Source organism: Talpa occidentalis, unplaced genomic scaffold (genome assembly GCF_014898055.3).
Source record: "Talpa occidentalis isolate TD23 unplaced genomic scaffold, MPIMG_talOcc4v2.1 talOcc4.15, whole genome shotgun sequence".
In the NCBI taxonomy this organism is placed as follows: Eukaryota; Metazoa; Chordata; class Mammalia; order Eulipotyphla; family Talpidae; genus Talpa; species Talpa occidentalis.
In genome coordinates this window covers 65,402,766-65,414,969 of record NW_023601543.1, presented here as the reverse complement: position 1 = coordinate 65,414,969, position 12,204 = coordinate 65,402,766, and the positions used below count along the sequence as shown (strand labels likewise).

General features: G+C 41.2%; 1 protein-coding gene across 5 annotated transcripts in view; it reads right to left on the bottom strand.

Moving 5' to 3' along the window:
* The window catches only part of RPGR (retinitis pigmentosa GTPase regulator), a 54,783-nt gene extending 52,316 nt beyond the window's left edge, over nucleotides 1-2,467 (bottom strand). For 4 of the 5 annotated variants that reach the window (XM_037512535.2, XM_037512533.2, XM_037512536.2 and 1 more), the window contains exons 1-2: nucleotides 2,253-2,452; nucleotides 390-515 (exon numbers count right to left, since the gene is read on the bottom strand). In XM_037512535.2, the coding sequence (XP_037368432.1) occupies nucleotides 390-515; nucleotides 2,253-2,415 (289 nt within the window). In that variant the 5' untranslated portion in view covers nucleotides 2,416-2,452. Of the gene's footprint in view, nucleotides 1-389; nucleotides 516-2,252 lie in introns of all 5 variants that reach the window. The other variant, XM_037512532.2, reaches the window with a different exon arrangement.
* Nucleotides 2,468-12,204: the final 9,737 nt, after the last annotated feature.

Below are 12,204 nucleotides of genomic sequence, written 5' to 3'. Positions count from 1 at the left end.
AAGTAACCCCAGGTGAAGTCATCACAAAGCAAGAGAAAAAGCTACACTTAAAAGTCATGGCTTTTCCACTTGAAACAGGTTACCTTGTCTATCTAAGGAGCCAGATTCTGTTAGGTGTAAAGGAGTTCCTAAGATTAAATGATTGTTTATTATATAGCTATATTAAAATACATTAACTCCAATAAAGTTGTGTGCAAAGAAAAGCATACTTAAATATACTAAAGGGACTTTAAGTTTCCTCCCTTGATCAATCAACTTGTCAATAATTCTCAGGCACAGCAAAAAACAAACAAAACTTTCTATATATTTCCAATACGTTAAAACACAGCACATCTGTAATATAGGACTCTCGAAGTATTACTATCTTCATTTAGGATTTTAATACTAACCTGTAACAATGGCAGTATGTTCATCTCCACATGACAGATGAACAGGAATGTCATTTTTAAACCAGAACTTGCTAGGAATATTTTCAGCAAATTTAGTTTTTCCGAATGTAAACACAGCACCAGAATCTGCAAATAAATGATAGTTTCTATTTTACAACCCCTGCTATGTAGCCTGTTACTAAAATATTTTATTAGTAACTTATCTCTCTAAATTCCATGTTTTGTGGCATCTTTGCCTCTGCTCTGACCTTGTTTGTGTTTGTCCTCCCACCTGAATTCAGTCTCACTGCTCAGACTTCATTGGAGTTTTATTTCTGAAATCTACTAAGTGAAATATGTATTATTCATTTACTGTTATAAGAGCTATCACAAGGAAGGCATTCCTCAATTATTAACAGTCCTGTTGTTACCAAGCGGTGCTCCCAACAGGCCAAATCCAGCATTTGAAATCTCAAGGATTATCAGACATAAAGAAACTATTAATAGGTACCAGGAAGAAAAGCACAGTGAAATTAACTATTAATAAATATCAGTGCACGAAATACTAGTCACTATAGAAAATCTTTGAGAACAATTGTGAGGTATCAGTTCAAACTGGTGATTGAGTCTTGGGAGGCCAGGTTTTAGAATAGGCTCTGGGTTCTTCTAGGACGAATAATTTCAACAATTTTGTCCCGTTTCAGTGTCCCAGGAAGCCTTCCTTGATATCCTCACCCAAGCCAGGGTTTGGAGGCTCTGCTCTGACCCCCTGGCACTTACCCTCAAATGGTACTGCCCTTTTGCTTTCTTTTATCTCTTTCTATGCTCTGAGCTCCAGGAGGGTAGGGATCTAATCATGTTAGAGCCAAGAATACAGTAGAAAAGGTAATACATATTTCAGTGAATGTACGATTCTGTTTAATTCCAGTGTTTTTCAACCTGTTGGCTGTGACCCATTCGTGGGTCAGAAAATCAGTTTCATTGGGTCACGATCACCATTTTAAAAGCCTTGCATTGGGCCTCCCTGGTGGCGCAGGCGGTTGAGCGCCCTACTGTGACGCTGTCCGAGCCTCCGCAGCGTGGGTTCGGGCCTGGCCAGCCAGGGAGCTACCCACAATATGGCGCAGCAGCCCTCTCCTGTCTCCCTGCTGCTCCCCTCAGCAGTGTGTTTCAGTAGATCCACCTGTTCTGCTCCCCCACTCTGTCTCTGGTGAATCCTCTCAAACCACCCCCCCACCACCTGTGGTCTGTACCCCAGTTCTTGTATACATAAATAAATCTTAAAAAATAAAATACTGGCATTATAGAAAAGATCTGAGCGTATGTCAAGTGGTTAGAATAAGCACTGGTTTGAAATGTGTTTCTGTTATACAGCACCTATGAGGTCACAACACGCACATCGGGTCACAACCTCAAATACCTTTCTGGAGCCAATGGGGAAAATCTTAAAAAAAAACCCAACTCGCTAAAGGTTCCCCTCTCACCCCCTTTCCCCAAGTCGTCGTTTTCTCCCTTCGTTTTTCGCCCCCGACTCTCTCCATACCCCCCAACCCTCCGCGCCATACAAAACTGGCCCCTGGGGACGTGGAAGAGGTGCTCCAGAAAGTTTACGGGGCGGTGGAAACTGTCCCTGCCTTCGACAAACTTATCGAAATCTTATTTAAAAGGAACCCAGGCACCCCCGCCCTGCCCGCGGTCCCCCCGCCATTCCATCCGCCCCTTTCTTTCCCCTCCGTCGCGGCGCGGCCCGAGCTCCGGCCCCAGCCCGGCGGCGGCTGCCCGGGCTTGTTCCCCGACGGGGCCGGCCCGGAGGCGGGGCCTGGCCGCCCGCCCGCCCGCGGACCCTCCCCCCGGCCCGCCGCCACCACAGCGGGCGCGACTCACCGGGCACTACTTCGGTGGATTCCCCCATGACGAGGGCGCGACGGGGAGCCTCTGACTGGATTGGGAAGGCGGCGGGCGCGACCTGGTGGAGCCTAAAGCTGCCCCTCAGCCCAGACGCGGGCCACAGAAGCCCCTGGGGCCCCCATAGCGGCACTCCGGGCATAGGCAGCGGCGCGCTCCCGGAAGTCAACAAACAGCCGCTAGGGGCAACGGAGGCGGAGCGTTAGGAGCTGGAGGCGGGGCAGTGAGCGAGGGGAAGGCGGGCACCGGGAACTGGGAAGAGGGAGAAGGAGGGGAGCGGAGGAGCGGGGCAGGCTTGGCGCAGGCGCACACCCAGAGGGCACGCGGGGAGGTAGAAGCCGCGCGCCCTCTGGCGGCCCGGAGGGGAGAGGCGGCGACGCCTCCGCTTACCCTGGTGGAAAGGCAAAGTCTGGCTGACCTTCCGATTTTGAGAGACGTCATAAATACCCCAAGCTGATGTAACATAGGCAAACGTCATCAGGCAACTGTAACCCCAGTAACAGTAACCATCAATATAAGTCTCAATAAGATAGGCACTCTGCTAAACATCCTAAATCACGTTAAATGATGTCTCCAGCATCCACACTAAGACCTGGTTTACATACTAGATGCTCATTAAATATTTATTGCATGAATGAGCCCCACTGTACCAACATGTAAGGTGGTTAATGTTACCCCCATGTACGGATATGGGAATTATACAATGGGAGAGCTGGGTCCAGTTTAGACTGTCCAATCTCTACTCTGAATGCTCCCCTTATATCCTCCCACAGAGGAAAGCTGAGGGAAATATGATCAAAGAGATTCACCAGCAGCAGGACAACATAACTCACAGATGTCGTTTTTCTAGTGTTAAGCCTTAGTTTCCCATGTACCAACATTTCACCATCGTAAACCCAAGAGGCAAAAAGTCACCTTCTTTCAGGATGAGTAGGTTTATGAACACGTGGTAGTCGTGGCCATAAAATCTAAAGTCCGACAAAAGTGGATTCAAGGATCCCTGAATTCCTCTGTGTACTAGAGCATGTAACTACTTTCTTAGGGAAGGGAGATTAAACTACCCAATATACAAATAACCATTTACTTCCAAAGCAAATTGGGGGATTATTAATTTTTTTACAAGGAGCACTGACCTTATGTGAGAGGCTAAAAAATACTTATCTGAAGAAAGGGCATTAAATGTAAAGAGATGCTGGAGGGGGGGGGTTGGGTTGGTGAGAGACCCCTGAGTAAATCTCCTACAAAGGCTCATGAGGAGATTGTCCTTTCCAGGACAATGGGCTGGGCTCATGACAAAGTGTGAGCATCTTGAGCATATTAAGGAACTGAGACTTTATCCTAAAACAATGAGAAGCCACTGAGGGGTTTTAAGCAATGGCGTGACAAGGTGAGTTATGTGTGTTGCTGAAATCATCCTGCCTGACTGCTTTGTGGAGAATTCATTGAAGCAGGGAGGAAGGTTCAGAGGTTCTTGCAGAAATGCAAACAAGCAGTCACACTGGAGCAGAGCAGGCTGATTGGGAAATACTTTAGGAGGTAGAATGAACAAGAAATTGTGTCTATTGACTTCTAGGCAGTGCAGGTCTATTAGGTAGCTCTTAAAGCAACAGTAAAGAAGGGACCCTAAAGTGTTTTGGAAAGGAGTTCATATTCTTTTTACAAGCATCATAATAGTTACTATAGGAAAGTCAGAATTTTATTTTTTTTAAGATTTATTTATTTATGCATCCAAGAGCTGGGGTACAGACCAGAGATGCAGGGGGTGAGAGGATTCACCAGAGACAGAGTGGGGAACAGAACAGGCAGACTGGCTGAAACACACTGATGAGGGGAGCAGCGGGCAAGTCAGGAGAGGTCTGCTGCGCCATGTGGGTTGCTCCCTGGCCGGCTGGGGATGGAACTCGTGCTGCAGAGGCTGTGGATTCCTTCACAGTGTGGTGCTTAACCCCTTGCGCCACCAGTGAGGCCCAGGAAAGCCATTGTTTTAAAAGACTTACTTTGTTTTTGATATGCTTTAGTTTGTGTTTTATTGAAAAATATTTTTACAGGCACATTTTGGTGTTGAGTGCTCCCAGAAGCACAGATGAATTTGAAAAGGAGAGTGACCAGAGAGGGAGAGCCCACAGGACAGGATTTCTTATTTTTTTTTTGTTTGTTTGTTTGTTTTTTCAGAGACACCACTATTACATTAAATTTTATTACCCATAGTAACTGGCAAACTAAACTTCCCCCTAATGTTCTACCTCTTCATTGATTCAAGGCACAGTCTTTGTGAGCCTATCAGATATCAGGAATTTTAGCAGTCTCTAGCGATATAACCACAAACAATATTAACATAAACCTATAAACCTTGTCTTCCGCGAGTTTGAATTTACTTGACATTAGCAACTATGCTATTGCAATATAGATATCATAATGTGGCAGTAGAAGGAGCTGTTGGAATATACGGGATGAACACTCTGCCCAGATTTGGGAAGGCTTTCTAAAAGAAGTAACATTTGAACTGATAATTGAAGGATGAGAAAGAGTAGAGAACATTCCAGCCTGGACAAGAGAGCATGAGAGGAGCAATTTCAGTATTTTCCTATGGAACAAACATAAATAAGTCAGCTGAATGAATATTTTGAGAGAACAAACTGCATATGAAGTTATAGAGATAATAAATCATGTAGATGCACTAGCACTAGCATTTTTTGGAATTCTTTAAAATTCTAGTCAAATACATAATATGTGAGCCCTGAGGAGGAGAGGAGAGTTAAAATTAAAATGGACCTTGATATTATTAGGTAATAAGGAACCATCGACAGGCATTATTAAAAAAATAAATTTTCATTTAAAAATATATTCTTTTTATTGGGGCCTTCCTGGTGGCGCAGCGGTTGAGCGCTGGGTTGCGAAGCTGGCCGCGGCCTCTGCGGCGCCCGTTCGATCCCCGGCTGCTCCCCGGCCATGGGAGGAGGGTCCCACATGGCGCGCAGACCTCTCCTGCCGCCCGCTGCTCCCCTCAGCAGTGTACTTCGGTCCTTCTGCCTGCTCTGCTCCCCGCTCTGGCTCTGGTGAATTCTCTCACCCTCCCGCGCTTCAGACTGTACCCAGTGCTTGTATAAATAAATAAATAAATCTTAAAAAAAATAATAAAAATAAAAATATATTCTTTTTATTGAGGTGAGCTTGGTTTACAACACTGTATATGATCGGGGGTACAGGTTCCCACCTCTTCAGGTGTACTTTATCCCCCTACACCCACCACCAAGCACCCATGGTAGGATAGGGTTTCAGCAGCAGGGTGTGGTCCATTGTGATGGGTGATGCTGGGAAATGTGATAAGGTGAAAACTGTCTACTGAATCCAGCAGTCTAGGCATGATTAGTGACAGAAAGAGCTGTTTGGTAGCATGAAGGAGGAAGAACCAACAGAGACCGAGACAAAGAAGCAAGCATGAGAGACAAGAGCTAGAGCTGGGAGGGTAGTGGTGGGGAAACAGTGGTTGGAAGAGGAAAGAAATCAAATGGAGGGTTTTTTTCTTAAGCTTGGAGAGACTTGAGAATGCTGAGGGGCAACGTGAATAGAAGGGGAGAAAGCACAGATTCAGTAGAGTCAAGGAATACTCAGTAATGTTAGGAAGGAAGTGATGGCATTCAGACCTCGTTTGGACAGACTGGCCTTAGGTGAGACAATTTCTAGCCTAACAGAAAGAAAGGAAGAAAGCCTCTTTCTTCACAATACACCTTTGATGTACATATCTAGAGCCACATATATTATCTAAGCACTATTGGCTTATAGGATATATATCACACGTGATCTATAATCTACGGAAAAACTATTGTCTTTCTCAGAAATTGTGAGATACTAGGTAATGCACAGAGAACTTACAGCTCGAAATGAACACGTGTAACAAAGCTGCACTGAGGCTGATCTCATTGATACTGCTTGAATGAATCACATCTACAACTGAAAGTATGAACCTACAGATTTTGCTGCTTTGTGGTCAGGATTAAAAACAAATGGATAAATAAATGTGCTCTTGAAATAAAAAAAGGATTTATAGCTCTGTATCTGGCAGAGAGTATCACTCAAGAGTGTTAGCTATTATTAATAAGGCAGAGTCAGCCGTGCTCGCTGTATCGGTCAACTTAGCACAGGCTTAGGCTGCAATGCAAACAGCACCCAATCTCAGTGGCTTCCCACGAACAAAACCAATTCTTTCTCACTGGTGCTGTATGTCCAATATGGGTCAGTGGGAGGATCTGTTCCACCTGGTTACTCTGGGACACAGCTATGGATGGAGGGTCAACTCTTGTAGCTGTACCATATGCGATTTCTGATCTCTTTGGTTGCTGTAGCAGGAAAGGAGAGAGGGAGGGAACCGGAAATGAAATATTTCAAACCAGAGGTAACATGTTTCTCCTTCCTACAACCCTTTGGCCAGATCCAGAATTCTGTGCTCCTGTGTGCTACAAGGGGACTGAGAATTGTGGGAGGACCCATGAACCCAGGGAGTGGTTATTCACTACTTCTGCCACCATTCCTGTCTGGTAGCTGGATGGTTTCTGACTGTCTCCTCTCGCATGTTGGAGAAGAGAGGGTGTTCTAAGGTGTAATTTGATCAGTCTTCACTGCAATTGTGTGTGCTTCGGGTGCCCCCTTCATACGTGGCCAGTCACTTCTATATGCCTCAGGAAATCACGTTGATATACAGAAGTCATCACACATCTGACAACATGTACAACTCTGGGTAATTTCCCTTATTAATTCTAGTTGTTATTCATTTGTGGAGCATTTTATGTCAACTAAAAATAGATACATGTAAGAACAAGGAAGACATTTGATGGATTATGTATGAACAAGGAAGACATTTGATTCCTAGCTGAACTCGTTCCATTCTTGACAGCATTCAACAAAACTTCCAAGGCTGGCATTTTGAGTTGCATTACACTGCAGCTGCCTTCTCAACTTCTCTGGAATCAGATAAACAGGTATGTTACATTTGGCAAACTCCACTCTGAAACCCCATCAATATCCAAATTTACAGATCAAATTCTAATGGCTTCTTTGATTTCTAATATTTTATAATGCAGCTCCAGGATATGTGAACTGAGGACACACATGTCCACAGCCAGGGGGGTTATTTATAAAGAAACAGCAGAAGGCAGATGGGACTACTGAGCTATTACCCCAGGGGAGAAATTTTACACTTTTCTTAATCATTTAATCCAGTATTTTTAAAATCTTTAATGAGCATACAAATCATCTAGTGGTCTTATTAAAATTCTGATTCTGATTCATCAGATCCAGGGTGGGCCCAAGGGATCTGCATTTTTAACAAGTTCCCAGATGGTGCTGATGCTATTGGTCTGTGGCTCACACTTTATGTGGCAAGGGCTTAACTCTCAGAAAGGCATAAGATGTAGGTTATTGAAGCAAGAAAGGGAAAGACTGGTCAATGTGACTGATTAAACACAATTTAACAGATAAAAGATCTAGTATTCAGAATGTGCCTAGAACACCCACAAATCAATAAGAAAAAGACAAAAATAGAAGAAATAAGAAATGGGCAAAGAGGAACGCATTCACAGCGATAAAAATTCGAATGGTCAATAAACATATAAAAAGATTCAACATAACTAGAAAAAAAAGAAAATGCAAGAGACATAATGAGAGCTAACATTTGGCAAAAATAATAACATGAATGATTTGAGGTGTTTTGGAGTATTTAGGACTATGGGAAGCTTGCTGGTGAAAGTGTAAATTATTACAACCACATTAAAAAATATTTTCCCAGGGGCCTCCCTGGTGGCGCAAGGGATTAAGCACTGCACTATGAAGCAATCCACAGCCTCTGCAGCACAAGTTCGATCCCTGGCCAGCCAGGGAGAAACCCGCATGGCACAGCAGACCTCTCCTGGCTCGCCCACTGCTCCCCTCAGCAGTGTATTTCAGTCAGTCTGCCTGTTTCTGTCCTCCACTCTGTCTTTGGTGGATCTTCACCCCCCGCATCTCTGGCCTGTACCCCAACTCTTGTATGCATAAATAAATATTTAAAAAAATATTTTCCCAAACTAAATAAAACTAGGAAAGTAACTGTGCCCAGAGGCATGAGAATATTAGTTTATAAAAGAGTGGAAATGACCTAACTGTCCATCAGAAGAAGAATGGAGAGTCTGTTCCAAAAGAATTATCACAGAGCAGTTATAATCAATGTACACGAGTAATTCTTAAAAACATAATGTTCATAAAAATGAAATTAAAAATGATAGGTACTATATTTGTGTAGAGATACACATACAGAGAAGATGATCATTTGTGGGAACTAGGTACACCCTATTAGGAAGAATCATTTCCTCTGCAATGGGAAGAAGGGATGAACGGTAAAACTTCCTAATTATCTGTAATGGTTTGCTTTTCTAAGAGCAGAGATGGAATACAAATGTGGTAGAACGCTAACAGCTTTTATATTATTTTCTGTACTTTAGTGCACATTTGAAATATTTTACATTATTTATCAAACTTTTTTTAAGTCAACTCAGTTGTGACATAATTCAAATAAAGTGAATTTACACATTTTAAGTGTATTCTTTGATGAACTTTGACAAATGTATATTCCTTTAGACCTTATAACCACCATCCTAAGCCAGATATACATTTCCCTCCCCACTCCCACACTAGAATAGAGCATTCTGAATTTCCTTCAGTCATAGATTAGTTTTGCTTTTGTACAATTTCTTCTATCTGACTTCTTTCACGAGGTATACTCTTTTTGAGATTATCTCATGTGATTGTATGCATCAGTGTTTTCTTCCTTTTATGGATATACCTTAATTTATATCTGTGGATATACTTTAATTTATCTATTTACCTATTGATGGACATTGGATAATTTCCATTTGGGGATCTAATGAATAAAGCTGCTACGGATATTCATATGTTCCTTCATGCACAAATGCTTAATGCTTAAACTTTTTGTGAGTAAGCATGTAGTGTCCTTTGTCAGTTTTATGTTTTGTGAATGCATAAAAGTGCAAATAAAGTAATCTATTTTTACTATTAGATTGGCAAGGACTAATAAGACCAGCAGGTTCCAGTTAGTGGGAGAAATGAGTAATTTAATTCACATTTTGTGGTAATTAAAAAGGTACAACTTTTCAAAAAGCAATTTGGCAATACAAATTGTAATTTTTTAAAAAAGTCATATAATACTAACTCATCATAACTATGTAGAACAGTTCTTCAGAATTTTTTTCCTACAGAAATATAAAAATTTGCACCAAAAATATGTTCAAGAATGTTTATTATAGCATTGTTTGTCAGAGTAAAAAAATTAAAGATGCATAAATGACTTCAACAAGCAAATTATCAGACTTCCATACACTAGAATACATCACAGCCATGAAAACCAATACAGTTGTTTCATGTGAACTTACATGCAAAGATATCTAAGGTCAACATTTAAATGATAAAAATAAGTTACAAAATACTATTGAGTATCATCCCACTTTATAAAAACTAGATGAACATAAATGCATATATTGACATCTGTGGTATAAACACAAGTGAAAATCTGGACCATTAATTACTATGCTGTTTAAAATGAATGTCCCCTCTGGGGGGTGGAGTTAGAGAGGCCTTCGAATTTCTAAGTCATTCATATTTTTTTAGCAATGAATGCAGCTTGCTTTTTCAATAGAAACAGAAGATTCAAAAGGTAAATAACCAAGCAAAAGAGTCAACTAGAAGCTGACGATCATAATAAATAACATTTACTAAGCGTCTGCTATATGGCAGACACTGGTCTCAGTGCTTTATATACATCAGTTTATTGAATCCTCACATAATTCTTTGGGGTGTGTTTTATTGAGTCTCCCCAATTTAGAGATGAAGACATTTAGGTACAGAGAGCAGAAATAACACGCTCAAGGTCTAATAGTAAGAGGTGGAGTCAAATTTTGAACCCATATAACTGGCTACAGAGCTCTATTATCCTCTTTTTTTTTTTTTTTAAGAATTATACACCTGCCAATTGATGAAAAATTAAAAGATGTTAACAAGGAAAAATATGTTAGAAATTACTTCATACCATTCCCGAGCAAACTAGCTAGACACTGATTACATGTTTTGAGCATAAAGTAAAGATCATGTCCTCTTATTGGTTTTTTTGTAAACCAGATACCTGATTGAGGCTTTTAAGCTACATTATCTCTTTAAATACATGTTCAGAAATTCCTAGCTTCAAAATATATCTGCAAACTCACCATGTCTCATTATTTCCAGTATTACCTGCCCGTTCCAAAATCCCATTTGTTTTCACTTGGCTGCCATCACTCTTTCCTTAGTGGTCCCACTTTCACCCTAACAGTAGTCACAACTCGGGGGTCAGAATGATCCATTTAAAGACATGACATACCTTCCCTTTCTCAAGACCCTCCAGCGACTTTTTTACTCACTCAAAATAAAAGGTAAACTTCTAACAAATGACTACCTGACTCCAACTCACTGACCTCCTCTACCCAACCTCCTCAAAACTTCCAGCAAGGAATTATTAAATCGCTTTATGGATGTTAATGATTTGTAAGTAATTCTATTAGCAAATATAGGGCCAGAAATCAAATCTAGTTTTATTTGACATCAATGACTGGATTTCCTATATTACATCATGCTCTAATAAAACAATTATTTTTTAAAATTTTTTTCACAGTAATGTGAACACTACTTTGGCTAGATATAACTTAGACATCCAAATGAGACATTTCCCCTTCTTTGGGAGGTCGCTTAATGTGGCATTGCTGAAGTTGCTCAGAACATGCTTTGTCTGTTCTTTTGGCTGAGACTTTAGAGCTTGGGGTGTGTTCTTGTAAAAAGCCACAGAAGTGAAAATCCTTCATCTTTGCATTTGTATTGCATTTTAGAAAATATATTTGTTTTGAAGAATAACTTAAAACTTAAATAGATGAGAACTACCAATGATTTTCAAGATGGAAACTACCCTTTGTTGTGAGTGTGGAGTGGACTTCAAACTTCTTAGATCACATATTCTCTGTCATTACCCACTAGAAACCGAATAAACGCGAGCTCACTGCTGCTCCCATACAAAGCAATGTTCCTGGGTCCATATCTAGCACTTGAAACTATAAGTTGATGCACAAAATGAGTGAGAAAACTGAGGAATGAGGCCCAGAAAAAATAAAGGCAGAGATGAAGGCAAGCTACCCAGCAGAAGAAATACACTTGGACCTACATATTTCCATGCACGTGTTACTTTACTTAATATTTTGTACAGTATAAAGTACACACAAAAAGTAGATGAGATTTAAAAAGAAAGATAATTAAAAGTTCTAATATTTGTTTTGCTCCACTGAGATGGATTGTGTGTCTTGGGGGACACGCACCTCAATTAAGAAAATAGGCTGGCATGGTGTGGAATTCTGGCTATATTGCTGAATACCTGAGTTATCTGGCCAAGCTGTTTACTCTTTGCTTCTGATCCTTGATCTGTTAAATCAGGATAATAACTCCTAATTTGCAGGATTGTTGTGCAGTTTAAATGAGATGTTGTGTACAAAACCTGTAGTGCCTGACTTTCAGTAAGCTCTTTACAAATTATTTGCTTTCCCTCATGATTTTAATCCCCATTATTTGTGTTTTAAATTTTTCATTGCTTTGTACATAGTGCTGTAATGAAGCTAGAGGCGGCCCTGCAGTTAGACTTGGTGCATCTAGATGGAGCCAGATTAATAGCTTTTTCATGCTGCATCATTCCAAACATGGAGCAGATGTGTCTCTCTGCCTGCGAAGGAAACTGTGGAGGAGATATTTGGAAGAACCCATGTGCATTTGACTTTGTGTAAAACACTACAGGAATTGGGAGTGAGGGAGGGAGGGAGGGGAGACAGGAGGAAGGACCTAATGATCATCCAGACACTTAAGAAATGAATGA